Raw genomic sequence first — 24,230 nt, 5'->3', positions numbered from 1 at the left:
CAAGAAACATGAATACAAAATGTTAGGTGCAGCATTGGGAAAGAGCGAGCAAGAAAGGGATCTGGGGGTACTGATAAACAAGACCCTGAAACCGTCGGCTGAATGTGCAGCGGTGGTAAAGAAAGCAAACAGGATAAAGAAGGGAATCACGAGTAGGTCGGTGGACGTCATAATGCTGCTTTACAGAGCAATGGTCAGACTACACTTGGAATACTGCATCCAACATTGGTCTCCCTACCTGAAGAAGGATATAACCCTGTTGGAGAGGGTGCAGAGGCGAGTCACGAAGCTAGTGAGAGGCATCGAGAATTTGAGCTACAATGAACGCCTCGGAAAACTGGGATTGTTCACCCTTGAGAAGAGAAGGCTGCAAGGGGACTTTCAAATAGAGACTTTCAAAATACTAAAAGGATTTGACAAAATAGAGCAAAAAACATCGTTATTCACATTGTCAAATGTGACTTGGACAAGGGGTCATGGACTGAAACTGAGGGGCACCAGGCCCAGGACAAATATTAGAAAGTTCTGTTTCTCACAGCGAGTGGTGGACGCTTGGAATGCTCTCCCGGAGGAGGTTGTGTCGGAGACCACCATTTCAGGATTCAAGGGCAAGTTGGATGCACACCTTCTTGCAAACCACATTGAGAGATACAGGTTAACAAGGTCTTAACAGGGAACACCGGGATTGGCCTCCTAGGGTCTGATCCGGCGAAGGCATTTCTTATGTTCTTAGTACATAACAAAGATTCATCTGATAATGAGGAACTCCTTTTTAACTTAATTATAATTTTTTCTCTGCCCCCTCCCCACCCTCCCAAGACCAAAGAAAGAAAACACCTAAATACATAGTAGATCACTATAAACCTCATACAAAAATTAGTCAACTGAATCAAGATATGCCTATAATGATCCCCAGCTAGCTGTAAATTTATGTCACGCCTTCATAGTTGGGGCAGAGGAGGATTTCCAGTGATAGGCAATAACACTTCTGGCTTCCATAAAGCAAACCGCCACCAACTTACGAGCCGTAGGATTCAATTTTAGCATGTGCATTGAAAGTAGAGGTCTGCAAGGGAACGGGAATCGCGGGAATCCTGCGGGTCCCGCAGGAATCCCCCCCTAGCCCATGGGACTCCCATGGGAACCCCCCTCTGGCCGACGGGACTCCCACAGGGATGGAAGGCTTTGGAAGCAGGGTTCGTCCATATAATATAATGGACACTTCAGCTTTAGTAAAAGAGGGGGGTTTATAAGTTAATTACCTGAACAGAAAACAAAAAAAGTGTTCCACCAAAGAGATTCCATAAGGAAAATAGCAGTGCAAACACAAAAGAAACTGTGGAATTGATGATCCTGTCAGAAGAAATTGCTGCTTTTTATGGGGACGGGTGGGGATGGAGGTAATTCCTTGCGGGGACGGGTGGGGACGGAGAGGATCCTGACGGGGACGGGTGGGGATGGAGATGATCCTGGCGGGGATGGGTGGGATTTCTGTCCCCGCGCAACTCTCTAATTGAAAGTAGACCTACCTCTTTAAATTTTATAAAGTGGATTATTTTCCATTCTCATTCATGGCAATGTTTTACAACCTTGGCAAATATTTAGAGCCTTTGCCTGCAATGCAAAACAGTTAGAAGCAATTAATCTTTTGACCTGGCTGTATGAAATCTGTACATTTAGTTCAGTCTTTGTCTGGAATGTAAAAAGAGCCTGGAAACTTTAAAATTAATTTAATCCATTGGGACCATGCAAATTATTTTCTTTCAAATATGATCTTTCCACTTGTAATGCTGATTTTCCATGCTTGCCCTTTTCTTTTGGTGTCTTTTCGCTTATTTGTGTTTGACAACAAAAGTTGCCTCGAATCGAAAATTATGAAAAGCTTTCCAGATGTACTTGATACATTAAGATCTTATTTAAAGAAACATTTTCACAGTTTCACATAGCCATTTTAGTTTAGAAAATTTAATTGAGAATCCATTACTGTGATGATATATTTTGAAAAAGTAACGATGAAATGCATTAGGAAGCTTGCTATACAAAACAATATGGGGCTCATAATTAAAACAAAAAAAACGTCTAAAAAGTGGCCTAAATCGGTACTTGGACGATCAAAAAGCCAGATCGTCCAAGTACCGATAATTAGAGCTGGTTTTAGACGTATCTAAAACCAGCTTGGGCCTTTCCCTTACCTCTAAACGCATAGAGTGAAAAGAGGCATTTTTAGAGGAGGGGAAAGGGCGGGAGGTTGGCCGACCTAGACTTAGTCATACAGTAGGTATAACCAAAAGGTTTAACAGGTTGCCTAGTCAGCACTTATACGTTTTGACTTAGACCAAGTCAAAACAGGTATAAGTGCTGAAAAAGGGGCCGCTGAGTTGATGGCTGCTGCTGCGATCAGCTCAGGGGCCCCGGCAACCTGCCCATCCTCCACCGCAATGATTGCGGCAGGAGAGATGACTCATCTCCCCTGCCACAATGGCGATAACCCCCCCCCCCCCCCGAACTGCGGCACTTTGGGGTAAGGATCGCGGCAGGCAAGCTAAGGCATCTCCTCTGCTGCGATCCTCCCCCTGAAGTGCCGTGGTTCGAAGAGGTGGGGGTTCGCCATTGTGGCAGCAGAACCCCACCAACCCTTTTACCCATCACCTTGTGCAGCTTCTTTCTATTCTTCTCAACCCCTGTGCAGCAGAACCCCACCGACCCTCCCACCGTGAGAACAACATACCTCCAATTCAAGACCTCAAAAAATAGCAGCGGTGGCAGATCTCTGAATGAGCTGCTTTGCAGGCCTTCCCTGCCAGGGCCTTCCCTCTGCTGTGTCACTGATGATGTCAGAACGGAGGTATGTTGGTCACATGGTGGGAGGGTCAGTGGGGGTTCTGCTGCACAGGAGGATGGGAGGGAGGAAAAGAGATATGCTGCAGAGGGAAGGCCTGGCCCCATCCTGGAAGACCATGAAGCAGCCCATTCAGAGCGCTGCTACTGCCACTGCTGTATGTCAGGTTTCACTGGGGTGGAGGTTGCTGAATTGATGAGTCTGATTTTTTTTGGCGAATCAGGCAGCACTAGTGTCAGAAATGGAGTCGGGGAATGTCAGGGACATTCAGGAGGGGCTTTAGGGGTCAATCTTAACTAGGGCTTATTTTGGGGGTAGGGCTTATATTAGAAGCATCTTTAAAAAATCATGCTAGGGCTTATTTTTGGGATAAGGCTTATTTTTGGGGCAACACGGTATTAAAAGCAAGAAGCCAGTAAAAGAATTAGTTGGACTGCTAGATGACTGAGAGGTAAAAGGGGCACTCAGGAAAGACAAGGCCATAGTGCAGTGGTTCTCAACCCTATCCTAGGGGACCCCCAGCCAGTTGGGTTTTCAGGATATCCCTAATGAATATGCATGAGAGAGAATTGCATATAATGGAGGAGACAGGCATGCAAATGTGTCTTATGCATATTCATTAGAGATACCTCGAAAACCCAACTGGCTGGGGGTCCCCAGGACAGAGTTGAGAACCACTGCCATAGTGGAAAGATTAACACCACTTTTACAAAATCATAGCGAGGATTTTAGTGCTGGCCGTGGTGTTAACAGCTCTGTCATAGAATTCCTATGAGCGTTGGAGCTGTTACCACCATGGCTAGTGCTAAAAACTGTGTTACGGTTTTGTAAAAGGGGGGGGGGGGTAAATGAATTCTTTGCTTTGGTCTTCACCTGAGGAAGATATGGGAGACATACCAGTGTTAAAAATGGTATTTTCAGGGAAACACTGCAGTTTGTCTCATGATAACCAGCTGACGTTGCACAATGAAATTGCTTTTCCTGAAGTTGTTCAGGCTCTACTTCTTCCGCACTGCTAATCTGATAATATCCTCTTTAGACTTCCCTGTTAGTAATGTATGACTTTTAAAGCATGTTTGTATTTCTGAACTGATGGTATTGGACTTGCTTTGCATGCTAATGTGATTAGTGTGGCTATCTACTTTAGAGTCGATCATTTGATTTGAAATGAATGTGGTTTTGCCTTGATTTTTTTGATATTTTATATTGGGGGGTGGGGGGGATGTCTATGATGTCGTCCAGACATGTCTATGTTATATGTGGAAATCATAGGGAAACAAGATTTTATGCATGTGACTTGGAATCCGAAAGAAATCTCTGTAAATCTGGAAGATCTAATAGGGCAAATTGAAGAATAGCAAATCACCTGGACTAGAAGTTATACATCCCAGAGTACTGATAGAACTGAAAAATGAACTTGCAGAGCTATTGTTAGTAAAATGTAAATTATCTTATATAAAAGCAAATTTTCCCATAGGAAATAATGGAAACTCAGACGATTCGTTCCACAACCCAAAAACTTTAATACAAAATACTATACGTACTTGTATTACAAGATCTCGCTTGCTTAGAACAGCCACTACACTCCTGCAGCGTCAGAGAGAGAGAAGAACCATCGGCTCAGTTGTGATGTGTGTATACTGTATGTGCTTGTATCTACTATGTTACTATGTTATGTTATGTTACTTATAAAATGAAGCATTCATTCCAACAGACTTTTTGGATGGCTCCTTTATGTTTCAATCAAGTAAAATTTGGAATATACCTAGTCAGGTAAAGACTTTACTCACTTACCTGGCTTTTGGGGGGTTTATTTTTATAAAACTCTGAAAACTTACTTATTTCATAATTATTTGAATATTTGATTTATGATAATATATGATTTGATTTATGTTATATGATTTATGGTTTATGATATATGATATGATCTATTTACTGTGATCTGGACCACCTTCATGGTCTACTGTTAGGGCTCATTTTACAAAGGTGCATTAGGGCCTTAACGCGCAGAATAGCACACATTAGCCGCTACCGCCTCCTCTTGAGCAGGTGGTAGTTTTTTGGGTGGGTGCGTGCACTAAAAACGCTAGCGCAGCTTTGTAAAAGGAGCCTTTAGTGTTCTATATTGCAATCCTTCAGGGATTCAGGAAAAGGTTAGATAAGTTCCTGCTGGACCAGAACATACGCAGGTAAGGCTAGACTCTACTAGGGCACTGGTCTTTGACCTAAGGGCCGCCGTGTGAGCGGACTGCTGGGCACGATGGACTACTGTTCTGACCCAGCAGCAGCAAATCTTATGTTCTTACTATAGTTCCAGTAAGAGTTTTGTAGTGAGCAAAGCTGCAGGTACTCTGTCCTGGTCTTTCATTGAGATGCAAGAATTCAGCTTTTAAAATTTTTATTATTATTTAATTTTATTTTTTGTCAAATGCTTATCCCAAGCAGAGTATATAAATACCTTAAGTTGTAAGGGCCTGCTTCTATATATGACGCCTAAAAAAATCAGAGCCGAACAGAATGACACTAAACGTGATTCTACAAGGGGTGTGTACCTTTTTTTCTAATTGTGCTTAGTGCCTGTGCACTGCATATCTTTTAGGTGCACTCGTTTAGGCCAAATAAAACCAAGCCTAAATGTTGCACTTAAGCTGTGCGCGAATCAGACGTATTCTATAACAATGCGCATTACTTTTAGGAATGTCCATGGTCTGTCTCTGGTCATGCCCCTTTTCAAATTCATGCTCTGCAACTGGTGCACTTTTTTAAATAGATAATGCCCTTTGACTTGTGCGCGAACCTTTTAATTAGTGCCAATTAGCATGAATTATGAAGAGTTAATTGGCAACTATCAGCACCAATTAGGCCAATCAATTAAGTTGTGTGTGCGCACAACCTTAGAATTTGGGGATAAGTGTATTGTTTTATAATAGCATCCCAAGTACTGTATTTTATCAGATTATGATCACAACAATATTGTTTTTCCAAATGAAAGTGATTATAGCAAATATTTCTGTTGGCTGGATTTTGCTATTTTGGTCCCTGAACTCAAGGCGCTTTTTGGTGGGTAGTGTAAACCCTCACTATGCTGTCTTAACTAAAAGTCTATGGGGTCCTTTCATTAAGGTGCGCTAATCGATTTAGTGCGCGTTGAATACTAAGGCATCCATTATAGTCTATGGGCGCCTTAGCATTTAGCACACCTTAATAAAAGAGCCCCTATATTTGTTAAATAAAAAGGATCTTGATATTACACTGGTTATCATTTTTACCCAATATTTTATGGGCCTGGAGCTCACTGTGTGCTGAAGTAACCACCACCAAAAATACAGCCTTCCAGGTCAGGTACTTCAAGTACCAGGTATTTAGCAGTTCAGAAGAAGCTTTCATCTATATTGCTGGTCTTGACTGAATATGGCAACGCATTCCATAGTTTAGTAGATTGAAAAAATATTTTAATAAATTTTGTTTTAAATCTACCATTGATTAGTTTTCTGTGCAGTGATTCTGCCTGCAGACGCACGCGACTTCAGACAGGCTCCGGCAGCCTGCACAAATTACAATAACATGCCACGAAGGTAAGGGGGAGGGAGGGTGATGCTTGGACCGCGCGAGGGGTGCTGAAGGGGGTGGCGAGAGGGAAGGGTGGAGGTGGAAAGGAATGGAACAGATGCTGAAGGGGGTAGGGAGGAACAGACGCTGAAGGGAAATGTGGAAGGCAGTGGGGAGAAGACGCTAGTGGGAAATGGGGAAGACAGAGTGGGGAGAAGACGCTGAAGGGAAATGGGGAAGACAGAGTGGGGAGAAGACACTGAAGGGAAATGGGGAGCAGAGAGTGGGGAGAAGACGCTGAAGGGAAATGGGGAACAGAGAGTGGGGAGAAGACGCTGAAGGGAAGAAGACAGAGATACCAGACTATGGGAGGAGTGGAGGGAAGAAGATGGGTGCCGGACCAATTGGGGGATTGAAAGGAAAGGCACAATAACGGAGCAAATGAAAGACGCAGAGAGAAGACAGACAGTGAATTGAAGGAATTGAATGAGAAGATGAGGAAAGCAGAAACCAGACAACAAAGATAGAAAAAAAAATTATATTTATTTATTTTTTTTTTTGCTTTAGGATAAAGTAGTATATTAGTTGTGTTGATAAAAATTTATAAACAAAGCCCTGCCAGCTAACCATCTCTTTCTCTAGTTCAGCAGTCAGAACTTTGATTTATAAGGAAGGAATAAGCTAAATATTGCAGTACTGAGGCTTGTATGGATGCTGCGGGGACGAGGCGGGAACAGTGGTTGCGAGGATGGGGCGGTGATAGAGATGTTGGTCGCAGAGACGTGGTGGTGACGGGGATAAATTTTTTCCCCGTGTCATTCTCTAATTCTAAACTAGATTGAACCTATCTGTTAATATTCATTATTTATCTCAGACTAGCAAACTGCAATAAATAGCTGTTCCTTTTTAAAATCTTCCAAACCTTTCATGATTTTATAAACTAGTCTTATATTTCATTTAATACCTTTATTAAAATCTTATATACCGTCTTCTCGGATGCCTCTTTTAATGCAAATAATTATTTTTGAGCATGTATTTTAAGTATTTACATGTCAAGGGACCTAAAAGAAACATACTGGTGTATTGTATTCACTGGTATCGTCTGTACCTGGAGTCCCTAATCTGAGTCATTCTCATATTGTGCCAGTATACAATAAAATGTGTCTTTTAAGTGTAAATTGTTCCAACGATGTATTCATTGCAACCCCTTAGGGAGGACTGATGATGAAACAGCTGTTGGCACACTAGAAATATACATGTACTTAGGATATGTAGGGGTGGTGTATGTTTATGGAAAGGGAATAAAAGCAAATACAGTATTCCTATTCTGCTTGAGAGTCTCTAGATATTTCAGAGAGCGTGTGTCTTTTCATCAGCCACTTGACGTCATATTCTGGCTCAGCTAAGCTCTCTCCCTAGGTCTGATGCATTGTTCTTTCAGCTTTTTAACAGTGGAGCTTTATGTTGTTACATCTGGCACCAGCAAATGGAGCCTTTGGAGGGCCTGCATCTTGAGGAAACCTATTCAGGCTCCCAACAAAAACTCATTTCATGTTCTCCTCCTCTTTTAGAGTATGAACATGTCTTTGGTAGTGTTTCTTCTTGCCTAGATTTCATTCTTTATATTTTACTTTCTTCTGTTAAACTTTTTGACATACTCATGAGATGACAAATAATTTATCTGCCCTACTTGGGTGTGTGTATTTTATGAGATAAAAACTGATTTTCTCTAAAAGCAAGCAGGATTGTGAATCCTCGAACATGGATGACGTCGCCAATGGAGCCTATTTTAATAAGCTCATAATTGAAAAAGTAAAAATGAGTTGGGTAATAGGCGCCTATCTTCTTAGGCATGATTCTACATAAGGTAGGTGCCTAACTCCAAAGTAGGCATGTTTAGGGGCGGAGAAGGACTTGGGCACCATTGAGTTCAATTCTCTAAAGTACTTAGGTGCCTATAATGTAGACTTTTAAAACCCTGGCCTACATTGTAGTTTTAGTTAGGCACGATTCTGTAATGGGTGCCTACTTTAAGTGCCTATCTTTTTAGGCACCCGAGTTACAAAATCTGTCCCATAGTGCCTGAGACTCAGCCATGATTCCTAATCTAATCTTTGATTTTTTTTTAATACCGATTCATCCCAACAGGAGGGCTCGACTCGGTTAACAAAATATTAATAAAATTATACAGAAAATTAGAACAGAAACTATGGGGTCCTTTTATCAAGGCGTGGTAGGGGTTTAACGCGCAGAATACCGCACATTAAACCGCCTGCCGCGCCATTGACCAGGCGTTAGTTTTTTTGCTTGCCGCAGGGGTTAGCGCGTGATGAAATGTCCGATGCGCTAACAGTGTCTGCCTGCTCACAGAATTTTGAACAATGTATGGGTGAGAATGTGGGAGACCACCCACTCCCACCCCAAGTGTTTTGTAGGTGCTTGCTAGTACTGTATATTCATAATCTATTTTGCTAATAGGTTGAGAATGATTGCTTTCATAAACTTTGTAAGGTATTGTGAAATACAAAAGAAGATTCCCTTGTGAATGAATGAATGTATAGAGTATTGTTTTACTCTGCCAATCCTCAATAGAGCCTTATTCTTTGTGTCCATCAGATTAAGCTTCAGGCAGATGACATTTGTTTAAAGAAGGTACATAGAGCATATTGAACCCTAGAGATCGTATTCTCGCTAATAATTATGACTTGATTTATTCTATTGGTTGTCTTGGTAGCATTAAAGGGAATGGATGTTAACTCCATATGCTAAAGTTTAGAATTTCAGAAAAGCTTCATTCTGTGGGACTCTAATCATTGTGCATTGCACATTGGAATCCCTTTTTCTCTATTCTATTCTGTTCTTTTCTTTTCAATGCATTTGTATCCCATTTATATTACATGGAATCAAGGTGGGTCACAAAAAGAAATGAACAAAATCTTAAGATTACCAAAATCATAAATCATATTATCATAAATGAAATCATATCAAATTATCATAAATAAAAAATCATATCATAAATCATATCATATATCATAAACCATAAATCATATATCATAAATCAAATCATATATTATCATAAATCAAATATTCAAATAAATATGAAATAAGTGTGTTTTCAGAGTTTTACAAAAATAAACCCCCCCAAAAGTCAGGTAAGTGAGTAAAGTCTTTACCTGACTAGATATATTCCAAATTTTACTTGATTGAAACATAAAGGAGCCATCCAAAAAGTCTGTTGGAATGAATGCTTCATTTTATAAGTAACATAACATAGTAACATAGTAGATGACGGCAGATAAAGACCCGAATGGTCCATCCAGTCTGCCCAACCTGATTCAATCTAAAAATGTTTTTTTTTCTTAGCTATTTCTGGGCAAGAATCCGAAGCTCTGCCCAGTACTGTTCTTAGGTTCCAACTACTGAAGTCTCCATCAAAGCTCATTCCAGTCCATCTACACCGGGGATCTCGAAGTCCCTCCTTGAGGGCCGCAATCCAGTCGGGTTTTCAGGATTTCCCCAATGAATATGCACTGAAAGCAGTGCATGCACATAGATCTCATGCATGTTCATTGGGGAAATCCTGAAAACTCGACTGGATTGCGGCCCTCAAGGAGGGACTTTGAGACCCTTGATCTACACCCTCCCAGTCATTGAAGCCCTCCCCAGCCCATCCTCCACCAATTGGCCATATACAGATACAGACTGTGCAAGCCTGCCCAGTACTGGCCTTAGTTCTTCAATATTTACTATTCTTTTCTGATTCTAGACCCTCTGTGTTCATCCCACGCTTTTATGAACTGTCACCATCTCCCTTTTGCAAAGCTGCGGTAGTGAGTTCTGGCGTGACAAATGCGACGCAGCCCATAGGAACTGAATGGGCTGCGTCATATTTGCCACGCCAGGACTCACTACTGCAACTTTGCAAAAGGGGCCCTTAGCGAGTAACATGTTGTCTCAGTCGACTTTTGTTGAGTTTTGTGGTCCAGGATTTTTTTTAGCAAATCAAGTGTATTTACACATTTTTCAATGTTTACAGACCTGTTGACGTAAAATGTAATTAAATTGAAATGGATAGGAGCCACCACTGAGCATGTATGTCCACTGTCCAGATAGTACCTGTGAACATTTTTCTACCCACCTCAGTACTATTTATAAGAACATAAGCAAAGCCTTACTGGGTCAAACCAATGGTCCATCAAGCCCAGTAGCCTGTTTTCATGGTGGCCAATCCAGGTCACTAGTACCTGACCAAAACCCAAGGCGTAGCTTCCCCCATGTCTTTCTCAATAACAGACTATGGGCTTTTCCTCCAGGAACTTGTCCAAACCTTTCTTAAAACCAGCTACGCTATCCGCTCTTACCACAACCTCTGGCAGTGCGTTCCAGAGCTTAACTATCATCTGAGTGAAAGAAAATTTCCTTTGTACCGGCTCACAACTGGCATGTTGTTTTTATGCTGCTTTTTTAAAAAAATATTCATCTCTCAAAGCAAGCAGAATAGGCAATAAAGACCCCTTTATGAAAGGGTCCTGTGCCCATGAAATGATTTGGGGATTTGGATTTTCAGTTTAATTACGCGCTAAATCCAGGTGAGTTACAAACAAGTTAATTTCCTATCTAAGTGGTAATGAGGCAGTGGAGGGTAAAGTACATGAAAGGTCACAAATACCTGGCAAGATCCCAAGGAGAAAAAGATGTTAAACTAAACTAAACCTTAAGTTTGTATACCGCATCATCTCCATAAAGATAGAGCTCGGCACAGTTTACAGGCAATTCAATAAATGAGGGAAGGACATAATAAGAAATTAGAGGTTATGAAGAGGATAGCTAGCTTTACATTTTAAATAGATAGCTTTACGTTTTGGAGAAAAGCCAGGTTTTCAGATGCTTTCGGAATAATTGGAATGAGCCTAGGTTCCGCAGCGGGGCAGGGAGGTTATTCCAAAGCTCAGTGAATTTAAAGAAAAGGGATTTCCCTAATTTACCGTCATACATGACGCCTTTTAATGACGAGAAAGATAGTTTGAGTAAGTGGGCGGATCTGGTAGTGTCAGGTCTCGAAGAATTCCAGGATAGTGGGATTAGGGGAGGAAGTATGCCATGTAGGATCTTGAAAATTAGGCAGGTACATTTAAAGTGAATCCTAGAAATCACCTGAAGCCAGTGAAGTTTTGACAGAATAAACAGTGGATTTCCACAAGCTATTTCAATAATAATGGCTTATGGACTTTTGTTTTAGAAAATTAATCAAACTTTTTTTATTTTTTTAAACCCTGCCAAGCTAACTGCTTTCACCACATTCTCCAGCAACAAATTCCAGTTTAATTACACGTTGAGTGAAGAAATATTTTCTCTGGTTTGTTTTAAATCTACTATTTAGTAGCTTCATTGCATACCCCTAGTCCTAGTATTTTTGGAAAGAGTGAACAAGCGATTCACATTTAACCTTTCCACTCAACTCAGTATTTCATAGACCTCTTTCATATCTCCCCTGAGCTGTCTCTTCTCTAAGCTGAAGAGCCCTAGCTGCTTTCTCCTTTCCTCATAGGGAAGTCAACTTGGCTTAGGTCACAAGGAGCCGAAGGAGTCACTGTCTGGTTCCATACCAGCAGTGTGGATTTCTTTGATGGATTAGCAAGCTCCTGTAATGATTACCAGAGGAGTTATTAAAGTTTACAGAGCCATCCCCACTGAATTACTGCTGGTGGCCTTAAGTAACTTAATTCCTCTCCTTGGTTTTTCTCCTCTAGTGGCTGGTCCTCTAGTAGGTACTGATTCGCACAGGTTAAACATTAAAAAAACTTTTTTCCTTTACACATTATTAACTTGCTTTTATTTTATTTTTTTCTGGAAAGATTAGCAAACACAGCTGATCTTCAAGTATAGTTTGGGCTGATAACTAGGTGGAATTATTGGCATGTTTGAGACAAGGGTGAAGTACTGACCCAGTTTTGTACTATATTTAAGCAAGTGAAGGAGAGAGAAGGCATACTATGAATCTAGAAAAATAAACTTCAGAGCGAAGGGTCATGATCTGGATTTGGCAGGAGAAAATGTCAGAAGATACTTCTTTACCAAGGAGGGGGGGATGGGTTAGAAGTGCCTAGCAGTAGAGATGGCAGTTGCCAAAATCGTTCTTGAATTCAGACAGTAGAGTTGGCAGTGATGGATGGGGGATTTAGTAGGGTCGGTGGTGATTCACTAATGAGGAACAAGTGGTCCGCTGTCAACAAATGTGTTGCAAATACTTTACAAAAAATGTAAATATTTTTTATGGATTTGGATTGAATATTGATAAAAATAAAATTAAAGTGTATCATAAGAGGGAAGATGGTTGTCTTAGTTAAAGGTCCACGACTTATAAACTTGTTTATTGATTGATGCTGGATGCTTTTATAAATAACAAGTTTTGAACTTTTTTTAGTTACCCTGTTATAAAATTTCCCCCATACTGGGCAGACGAGTGATTCACCTTTTAATATAGCATTCAGTTCAACCTAAAGTTTGTTTGCAAACTTTATTTATTTATTCATTCATTCAATTTACTATACCGTTCTCCCAGGGGAGCTCCGAACGGTTTACATTAATTTATTCAGGTACTCAAGCATTTTTCTGCTTAACCCTTTCAGGACCAAGGGACATATTTGTCCCATAACTTTAAAATCCTATAAATTTTGATTGGGATAGTCTACAGTTCTAAATTTGATATGTACGGATTCCATATGATACTGCCTTTATGTAAACAAACTGGTTCCGACATTCATTCATTAGCGTCGTTGCTAGATTGACGAGAAGATTCACTTGCCACACTGTCCATAAGCCAGAAGTGTGATTTTTTTAAATAAAAATAATGATATTTCACAAAAAAAATCAATTTTTTGGCTTCTGCAAGCCCTTTTTACCATAAAAATGTCGTCAAAACCACAAAAATTGGCCTACGATCCTTATGGTCCTGAAAGGGTTAATGTACTGTACTTTTTTTTAATTTTTTTTTTAATACAAATGTGGGACAAATAGACAACTTGAATGAGAGGGCTCAGTGATATAGCTTATGCTTTTCTTTCTTTTAAGCTGGTGTTAAAAAACACAAGCCAATGTTTTCATGTAGGGGTAAAGAAAACGGATCTTTTTAATCCAAAATCCAACCCACAGATTAAAAGGTCATAGCGAACTGGGTTGAAGGATATTTAACAACCATTCTTTGTCATATTACTAGGCATAAATGTGCCATCTAGCTATTTTCTTTGCCTTCTTTAATTAATCATATTCTTTGTCTTTTTTTTTTTTACTTTTTATCTGTTCATATTTTACGATATACCATCCTCCTAGTTTACTTCTTGAGGGTTTATTAATGAGGGTTTTTGATAAAAAGTAAAAAAGACAAAGGGCTCCTTTTCCTAAACTGCGTTAGCGTTTTTAGCGCACGCAGCATTTTAGCGCGTGCTTTGTGGCTAGAACTAATGCCAGCTCAATGCTGGCATTAGCATCTAGCGTGTGTGGCAATTTAGCGCGTGCTATTCCGCACGTTATTGCCCTAACGCGGCCTAGTAAAAGGAGACAAAAGAATATGATTAATTGAAGGCAAAGAAAACAGCTTGACGGCATATTTATGCCAAGTAATATGACATAGAGTGGTTGTTAAATATCCTTCAACCCAGTTTGCCTTAATATTTTCACGTAGAGCAGTGCTAATGGATCATCTTTCTTTCTTTCAGAATGCCAACTCTTCAGCTAGTCAGAAGGACTTCACTGAGCAAATGAAAATCGATGCAGAGAATCAAGCAAAGGAACTGACCGAGGAAAACATACAGCTGAAAAGACAACTTAGAGAGCAGGAGACCAGAATTACTGAACTCAGCCAACAGATTCTTGACCTGAATGAAGAAGATGACAAACTGAAGGAAAAAATAAAGCGATGTCAGGTACTAGAAACCAAAATCTCTCCAGGGTTTTTTTCTTCTCTTTTCCTTTTTATATCAAACCCAGCTCATGATCACATGTTGTTTGGATAGGACATGGGAAGGCTGAGTTCTTAGTAAGGGAGTTACTCTTAGCACTAATAATAAAACCCTAAGCACGCAAGTGCACTCCTACCTGCATGATCCCTGCCTCCATGATCCTTAACTCCGTGGCCGGCAGAGAAATGTTAAAGTGTACGGCGCGTGCGCGCATGACGGTTTGGTACAGTGCGTGCGTGGTGGTTTCCTCTATCCTGCGGCGGCAGGGACATTGATAGACAGAAATAGAATGAAGAGCAGCAGCGGCGGCAGCAGTGGTTTGTGCCAGTGGGACAGAAGAGACCAGGAAGCCAGGATGGAGGGAGGGTAGGAACAGCGGTTTTGGAGCAGGTATTAGGGAGCAGGAAAGCGGTGCTGCTGGTCCGGGGGGAGGTAAAAGGAAGGGAGAAGGGCTGCTGTTGAACAGGGGGAGCAGAGAAGAGGTGCTGCTGGACAGGGGGGAGGTAAAAGGAAAGGAGAAGGGCTACTGCTGGACAGGGGGAGCAGAGAAGAGTTGCTGCTGGACAGGGGGGAGGTAAAATGAAGGGAGAAGGGCTGCTGCTGAACAGGGGATGCAGGCAAGGGGCGGTGGTGGACAGCCGAGGAAAGAGAGAGACAGACAGAAAGAAAGACAGACAGACAGAAAGCGGCCAAAGAGAGAGAGAGAAAGAAAGGCAGACATACAAATCTATTCTAGTACTCGTTAAAGTAATGGGCTTAAGGACTAGTATTAAAATGTTACACTATAAGGACTGAATTCTATACATGGTGCTCAAATTTGAGCACTGATAAAAATAAGTGCTAAATGCTCTTTTATAAACGGTGCTCAGAGCTGGGTGCTGTTTATAGAATAATGTTTTTCAATTTAGTAACAGCACTTTTCTTATTTAAATGAGACAAAAAGCAGATATACATGTACTCTCTATAGTACAATAATTACACACCTCATCTATAATTAGTATAACCCAGATCCTCAGCGGCACCATGTTGGGCTCAAAAAATGCTCATTGCCCAAAGATTGACGTGTCATATCGTTACTGGATCTTATACTTATTACGTATAAATTCCTCTAATCAATAATCATATTTTTATAGATAGCGACTTATGCACTTTTAAAAAGTAGTCTCTATAGTAGGGATATGCTCACCAAACATGTTTCACCATGTGTTTTATCAAGGCTTAAATCCCTAATAACTTTGCACCAGCTCTTTAGAGCACATCGTCAAATAGAGATAGTACTATAAATAGTACATATATATCTGCTATATGGAATAATGCTTGACATTGGGATCCACGCCCAATTTTGGATGTAAGAATTTAGATCAGCTGAGACCTGGTGTAAATTCTCACACCTAAATTAGCCATGGATCTCCCTTATTCTGTAACATGGTGTGCAGACTCCAGGAATGCCCCCGATCCACCCATGCCTCCCTCCCATGGCCACAATTCCTTTCCTGTTTCACATGCAAAATTTACATGTGGATCCTGGCACCTTAAGGTACACATGTCAATTTGCGTTTCTTAACTTAGGTGCTGGTAGGGTGGTAGGGAATTCCAGAGTGTAATCACACATTGTGTGAAGAAATATTTTCTCTGGTTTGTTTAAAATTTGCCACTTAGCAACTTCATTGCATGCCCCTTGTCCTAGTGTTTGTAGAATTTTCCCTTAACTGCATACTGTGCTTTGGAGCGAAAAATGGGCATGGACTTTGCAATTTGCATGTTACTGTGCATGCGGAGTTTATAGTAAAATTAGCGCAGGTACACTCACCGCTGTCTAAATGGGAGGTGGTAAGTACATCTGCATTAAATGTGAACACACTTTAACACATGGTAATGCGCTCTTCTGTACAGTATACCCCCGCGAATTTGCAATTCACAGACTCGGCAATTTGTGGGTTTTTCCACAACCTACAACCTTCCCTTCTAGCAAACAGTCACGTGAGTACAACTCATCTACTTTCCCTCGTGCACCAGTCACACAGTGGAGGAGTTTCTTTCTTGCAAGTTCTGTCTTGCATCTGCCCCCAGTCGACCTTCTCTCCCACCACCCAGAACACGAGGTAGCGCTGAGCATGCGAGTCTGACAAAACGCAGTGGAAAGGGGCAGGCTACAGGGTCCATAGGTCCCCCAATTTTGACCAGTTCAGCATCAGCACTCCTTCTCCGGTGCCCATCCCCTCTGATACAACAGCTGTCCCGCCTTGCCGGAAACAGGAAGCAACTTCAGAAGAGGGCAGGACCCCAGAGAAGGGAATGATGCGGGTAATGTAGAGGCGAGTTTACAGTATTTGCGGTTTTTCAAATTTCGCAGGGGCTACAGGACCGTAACCCCTGCGGATTTCGGGGGAATACTATATGGCAACTCTTTAGGGATCTTCTGGAGACACCCCAAATAATTAACCATGTAATTACTTTTTGCATTTATTTTACAGTAGATGCAAAACATTTACTGCATTTTAGTAAAAGGGCACCATGGTTTTAATATCCTTTTATGTGTCAGTGTTCTAGCTTCTGAGGACAGTGTAAATGCAAAAACATTGTGATTTTTCTGTTCTTCTCTCTGAGGCTTACACCAGGTCGGGTTCCTGTTTTTGCTGTAGCTCAGTTTCTCACTCCAGTTGAATTTTGACTTCTCTTGGTGCAGCCTCTGGGAAAATACATGTGTCACTGAAAGTGCTAACCATAATATTCATTGCATGAGTTTTGTTGTCATATTAATTTCTGCATCCTTCAGTCTTCATCCATATGACCAGTCTGCAGAAGCCCTTTTTCTATGCCTTAGTATGAATAAGTTTATCAACTTGTATTAACATGGAGCTTCTTAAACTTGGCCTGGTGACCCATTAGACACTTGACTCAGACAGTCTAAGTGGAATAATTACTTGCTGAATATGCAACCCTCAGATTCCTGCACTGCTCAATATTATTATTGAAACAGCTGATAGCAGGTGTACAGTGTGTCTTTCATTGGGTTGACATATTCATTTTATCCCTTGAATGATCTATATTCTGTGCGTACTAATTAAATTTGCAACAAGTATATAACTAGCGGCACTTATCTTTTTCAAGCCGCTATGTGTATGGTAACAACGCCTGGCCCGACGGGACCCGTTTCACCGATTAAGACTTCCTCAGGGGTCGGTAAGTTCAGGCTGTAAGGAAAATTACAATCATTCAATGTTTAATACTACTCTCATTCACCCTGCCAAGTAAAATCTATGAACTATTTATCGGTACTCACTGTGAACAGCTAAATCCACACTTTGCAAATCAAAAAATGGCGCTGGCAAAACTGCCGAATACGCGCATGCTCTTAATAAGCAGAAAATAATGACGTCATTACTTGACCTCCCTTCGACTCTAAAACTCCACCTACAGAAATAGGTTCCAGATCGCTATTCAATAACTTACCAATGAAGACATGTACAGTTATTTTATTTTCAAAAGAAGGCATACCAATCTATGGCACTGTTGAGACCTACTTGTTTCACTGTGTTTAACAAGAAAATCCACCAACATTCTTTCTGATGCAATTGCCTCTGCTTATCTCCTCCCCTCACATGAGACTCAACTTTGTCAATACAGAAACATTTAAGGTCAGTGAACTTATGATTCAACTGAACACAGTATTCCACTATAGGGGCTATCAATTTTTTATGTTTTAAATTGGATTTATGTTCGGAGAGTCTAACCATGAACGGTCGGGTTGACATCCCGACATACCATTTCAAACACGGACAGATTATTACATAAATAATATGGTCTGTGTTGCATGTCAAAAAATGCCGAATTGTGCACTTCTTGCCATTAGCAGGATTAGTAAATTCTTTCATAGACACTGTGACTTCACAGAAAGTACATTTCCCACATTTGAAAAACCCTTTAGGTAACAAATTATCAGTTCTCGATTGCTGCTGGGTTATCATCACGGGACTTAGGATATCTTTCAAATTTCTTTCCCTAGTGAACGCTATTCTTAAATCAGTTTGTTGAAATAAAGGATGGGATTGTACGATTTTCCAGTTATCTCTGATGATACTTGCTGGTATGTTCCCATGCGTAGAAAAACGTAGCATACAGGTGCATATGTCATCTTCTGTGTTCTTTTTTGATTCATCTCGAGGCTGTAAAAGGAAATCTCGGTTGTAATATCTCGCTCTTTTCATTGCTTGTTTGAGAATCTTATCTGGATGTCCTCTACACTCAATTTGTTCTTCAATCTCTTTGCTTGTTTTTTGTATGTGTTTAAAGAAGAACAATTACATCTTAAACGAAGAAATTGAGAAAAGGGCAGATTTCTTCTTAAACTTGAAGGATGGCAACTTTTAAAATCTAAAAATGTGTTTCTGTCTGTCAATTTTATGTGTGTGTCAAATTCAAAGTGATCCGTTTCCTGAATAATTATGAGATCCAAAAAAGTTATGTTATTCACTGCATATGTCATCGAGAATTGAATATTCGAATCGCAACTGTTAAGCCAACCCTTGAATGTTAATAGATTTTCTTCAGTACTAGTCCAGAGCATAAGCACATCATCTATGTAACGAAACCATTTGTGGATATAATCCCCAAATGGTGAATTCTCTATCCAGGTTTTTTCAAAGGAATCCACGGAGCAAAAGTAGCACCCATAGTGACCCCTTTCTTTTGTTTGTAATATTATCCTTCAAAAAGCAAGAAATTCTCCTTCATGGCTATTCTGGCTAGAGTGCACAGGAAAATTACAATCAGTGGGGATGGTATGAGGGCGTGTCTGAGCTTCAAACACATCTTTGATGGTTGTCAAAGCTTCCTCTTGAGGAATAAGTATAGAATAAGTATAGAAATAAGTATAGAAACCCAACAGGTCGTGCATGTGCAAGACCGGAGGGTTAGGACTTCGATGGGAAGATAGGACTTCAATGAGAAACCAAGGTGGCAAGGGAGCCCCTTCTGGTGATTCAGACAGGTCGTGACCTGTTTGGGCCGCCGCAGGAGCGGACTGCCGGGCAGGATGGACCTATGGTCAGACCCGGCGGAGGCACTGTTTATGTTCTTATGTTCTTAATAGATGTGTACAAGGATGCTACATCAAAAGACACCAAAATAAACGGGAACTCGTTCACTGGAATTTCAGAAAATGATCTAAAAAGACAGAAAGGGGTTCCAAAAGTGAACCCCGAGATGACATTATTGGTCTTCCATGGGGATTAGTCATACTCTTGTGAATTTTAGGCGACACATACATAATAGGAACAATTGGTGCTTTCTTATTCAAAAATTTATGGTCTTTATATGTAAGAAAACAATCATTCAAACCCCTGTTGGTTAATGAGAGTATTCTTCTTTGTAAGCATTTTGTGGGGTTTAAAGCTAACTTCTCATAAACTTCTTCATCATTTAACTGTCAGCATCAGCATCCTTTTAGAGAATCACGTTTCTTTTTTTCCTAACAGACGCCTTAAATGTAGGCTAGAATTTTACAAGCCTTCATTGAAGGCATCTGTCTCTTGCCTACAGAGATGCATAGGGATGCTTACGGATGCCCAAGGCCTTGGGTGTCCTTAAGTGGCCCTATGCTTCTCTGTAGGTGCGAGACAGACACCTACAATATATGCATTCATTTTCTAAAAAAAGTGTGCATCCTGATTGGCTGGTGAGACGGTGGTAGGACGCCCACCACTGCCTACAATTGGGACGCCATTTGTAGAATCAACCTCTTTTTTTTTCCCCCAATAAATATTTTATTAGATTTTAAATAAATACATAATATACATAAGATATATTCAAAGCAACAAGTGGACAATACTAATGCAATAAATACAAAATATTAGTTGTGAGAAATTGTAAGAGTACCATAATAACTGCCATAAGTATATTAATTACAGAATTTAAGCAAAGGTTCCCATATTCGGTCAAATCTCCTCAAATTGCCACACTTAACTGCAAACATTTTTTTTCATATTTAGCATATAAACGCACCAAATTCCACCAATTTTTGTAATCAGCCTCTTAATGCTTAAAATTTTAAAGGTTGGAAGGGGAATAGGGCAGTTCCACTAAGGACCATCATGCAGATATTTTTGTTACTTTCACGTTATTTTATTACAGAAAGAGAAACAACAACTAGAAGATACCCTGGGACAGGCTGGGGATCAAGAGAAGGAGGCAACAATATCGAAAAGGCTTGTGCAGCGTCAGCTGGAGGACACACAGGTAAATGCTCCAACTTTAAAGAAGGGTCAGAATCAGCAAGGGTTCTCTCAACTTTTCACTTATTTGAAATCTGGAACCTCTTTTTTTTTAATGTTCAAATATTTTTATTACAAAAATCCAAAAATATCACTCCAAGACAAAAGCACCACAGAAGCCAAGAAAGCTAGCTTATTATTTAAGCGAAAGAAAAGTGTCAGACAAACGGAGAGGTGTACCAACCCTCTTCCACCAAAGCATCATAGGCAAAAATCTTTCGCACAAGTTTAAAGTTAGCAGGTGGGAGCAAAAAATAGCCAAGAATGATTAATGGTAAAAACCACTGAACACAAACAGGCCAGGCTGACGATCGTTTCGTGGCCGGTAACCACTGCTTCAGAGCCTTAGCGCCAAATCCAGGCTCTATCATATAACACCCACCTGCCAACTTTAAACTTGTGTGAAGGTTTTTTGCCTATGATGCTTGGGTGGAAGAGCGTGGGTACACCTCTCCGTTTGTCTGAGGCTTTTCTTTCGCTTAAGTAATAAGCTAGCTTCTTGGCTTGTGTGGTGCTTTTGTCTTGGAGTGATATTTTTGGATTGTTGGTTGTATTCAAATATTTTTATTAACATCTTTTCAACCTTGTATAACAAGAATTAAACAATAATAAAGGAAGATGATACATAATGCACATAGGGGTCCTTTTTACGAAGGTGCGCTATCCGTTTTAGCACACGCTAACACGTCCATTATATCCTACAGATGTGATAGCGTTTAGCGCGCGCTAAAATGGCTATTGCGCCTTAGTAAAAGAGGGGGTTAATGCATAAGTCTGCATCAATCACAAAACATACAATAAAGTCATGTTATAACAAATGAATAGTATGACAGTATGTAGCTAAATAAACAAGGTAACGATACAAAATATACGTATGTGCTGTGTCATTAAGGGGTCCTTTTACTAAGGCGCACGCGCTAAACGCTTATGCGTCCATAGAAATGTAATGGATGTGTTAGCATTAGCGCACCTTAGTAAAAAGATCCCGTAGTTAAATTGCATTTAAGTTTATTATAATGCAGTGTTTTGCCTATGGGTGTTATTATTATTAGTGTTAGTGTCAAGGGAGTAAAGTAAGGAAATATCAGTTACAGCAGTTTTGTGCTGGAGCCTAAATTCTGCTGAAAGCCTGAGTTGTCTTGGATTTTTCTGCAATCGCTTTTAACTATTAGGTAAACCGTGTTCCACTCGGCAATCTGGAGCCTCTTTATACGACACCTTTCATTTGATTAAGTTAGCAGTTTGCCCCTGCAGTCTGAATGACTTGTGCACTCCGCCTCCCTTATTTCTACTAGTTAGGGAGTTAATTGTGCTTGTTCAGTGGCATGGCAAGGTGGTATCTTGAAGCAGGATACATTTGGCCTTTTGAAACTGTTACAACTTTTTGGAATAGGTATCCCTGAAAAGTAGTGAAGGTGACCATTCTTTTAAATTTTACTCATTTTAACCACATAAAATAGCATTTAGAAAATTGCCCCTAAAAGTACACACACACTGACAGTTTGCCCACCTTTAGCTGTAGGCCAGGGGTGTCAAACTCAATCGCATAAGATGCAGAAATCTAAAACATAGGCCAAATTTTTTATTAAGATACTTAGGGGTCCTTTTATTAAGTTACGCTAACCAATTTAGCGCACGCTTAATGTGAACCTTAATAAAAGGACCCTTTAGTCGTAGTAGAAGTAAAGGGTTACAGCCTCTCCAACCCCACTCCGGCTCTGGCAGGATACACATTTCAAATCTGACATATTGTAATCACAAAACTGAAAATAAAATTATTTTTTCTACCTTTTGTTGTCTGGTCATTATTCAAATCATGTTGGTCCCAGGCTCTGGTTGTCTTCTGATAACTCACTTGCCAGGATCTCCTTCCCATTTGTCATTTTCTTCTTTCTCCGTGTTAACCATCCAACTTCCATCTCTGTTCTCCCCTCCACTTCCGTTTCCCTTCCCTCCCCCGGAGGTCTGGCATCTTCCCTTTTTTTCGTCTCCATCCCCACAGCTGCAGCGATGGACCCCACCATCCCCAGATCCACCATCTCTCCTTTTCTCAACTACCCTTTCATCCAGCATCACTCCCTCCTTCCCCACCATCCCAAGGCCCACCATCTCTCCCTTTCTTTTCCCAACTACCCTCCTATCCAGTATCTCTATCCCCCCTCCACACCATCCCTTGTGTCCAACTTATCTCCCTTTCTGTTCCTTCCCTTCCTACATCCTATTGTCCACCATCTCTCTCCCTCTTCTTTGTTTTTAGACCCACTATTTCTTCCCCTCCCCCCCCTCAGTCCTGCATATGCATGTCTTTTTGGGTCCCTCCTTCCCTCCCTCCCTCCCTGTACTTCTAAACCAGGGCCTGCCACCGCAGCCCCCGCCCCAAAGGCCTGCATCTTTTTTCTAGCGCGGTCTCCCCTTCCAATAGCCTGCAGAGGATCGCCGGTGCTGTAGTGATCCTAAGCAGGCTACCATCGACCTCCGCAGTACATTCCCTCTACTGCGGTCCTGCCCCTCTTCTGACGTATGGGATCACAGTAGAGCAGTGGTCTCAAACTTGCGGCCTGGGGGTCGCATGCAGCCCGCCAGGTACTATTTTGAGGCCCTCGGTGTGTTTATCATAATCACAAAAGTAAAATAAAACAGTTTCTTGATCATATCTCTCTTTAGCTATAAATGACAATATTATTGTTAAGACTTAGCCAAAAGGAAAGATTTATAAACTATAAAGAGTTTTACCTCATGCAAAATTGTCATTTCTGTAATAAAACATTAACTATTTTTCTCTGAGGCCCTCCAAGTACCTACGAATCCAAAATGTGGCCCTGCAAAGGGTTTGAGTTTGAGACCACTGCTGTAGAGGGAATGTGACGGCAGCCTGCTTAGGATCGCTACAGCACTGGTGATCCTCCGCAGGCTGTTTGAAGGTGAGACCGGGATGGAGGGAGAGAAAGACAGAGGGCCAAATTGCGGGGCACATTGCGGGCTATATCTAATTACCCTGAGTTTGATACCCTTACTGTAGGCAAAGTTAAAAAAAAGTGCATTGGATTTCATGTTGGGAAAAATATCCCGTTGGTCCCATATCTTTGAAAATGAACTTTGAGACCCTGCAAGCTGCCTAGGTACCTGAAAATCACACCATAATTGCCAGTTTTTCAATTCACCATTGCCTACACTCCATTCTTGTTTCCTGTCTGATCTCAACTAATCCTTTCTGTACACCTCTGTGCCTATGTGTTTTCACTTATCCCTCTTAGACAAAATGCAGCTTTGCATAATTCAAGAAAAACCTTTCGAAAGCTTCAGGTTCAAATATTCAGTCATGAAACCAGGAATCTTAACCCCTTTTCTTCCCAGACATTATACTTTAGCTGTTTTGGCCTTTTGGGAACTACTGGTTTATTGTGATTGACTGGGACAATTTCTCTGCTGCTGTAATTACATTATATTAGTGACTTTTATTCCGCCATTACCTTGCAATTCAAGGCGGATTACATAAGAGGTTATCTGGACAATTCCAGAAGAGTTAACATAGTTAATCGGGTTATTTCGGAGGATTGAAATGCTTCTTGCGGAGTTAGTTTGCCTTGATGGATTTCTTGAATAGCAGGGTTT

The 24,230-nt window shown here is 40.8% G+C and overlaps 1 protein-coding gene across 4 annotated transcripts in view; it reads left to right on the top strand.

Annotated features, from left to right (window-relative positions):
• The window catches only part of CGNL1 (cingulin like 1), a 289,781-nt gene that overhangs the window by 185,221 nt on the left and 80,330 nt on the right, over positions 1–24,230 (top strand). For all 4 annotated transcript variants that reach the window (XM_033919889.1, XM_033919891.1, XM_033919892.1 and 1 more), the window contains 2 exons: positions 14,104–14,310; positions 20,479–20,583. In XM_033919889.1, coding sequence (XP_033775780.1) covers positions 14,104–14,310; positions 20,479–20,583 — 312 coding nt within the window. The remainder of the gene's footprint in view (positions 1–14,103; positions 14,311–20,478; positions 20,584–24,230) is intronic.

This window comes from Geotrypetes seraphini, chromosome 14 (genome assembly GCF_902459505.1).
Source record: "Geotrypetes seraphini chromosome 14, aGeoSer1.1, whole genome shotgun sequence".
Classification (NCBI taxonomy): domain Eukaryota; kingdom Metazoa; phylum Chordata; class Amphibia; order Gymnophiona; family Dermophiidae; genus Geotrypetes; species Geotrypetes seraphini.
The sequence above is the reverse complement of the archived record's forward strand: the minus strand, read 5'-3'. Positions and strand labels throughout refer to the sequence as shown.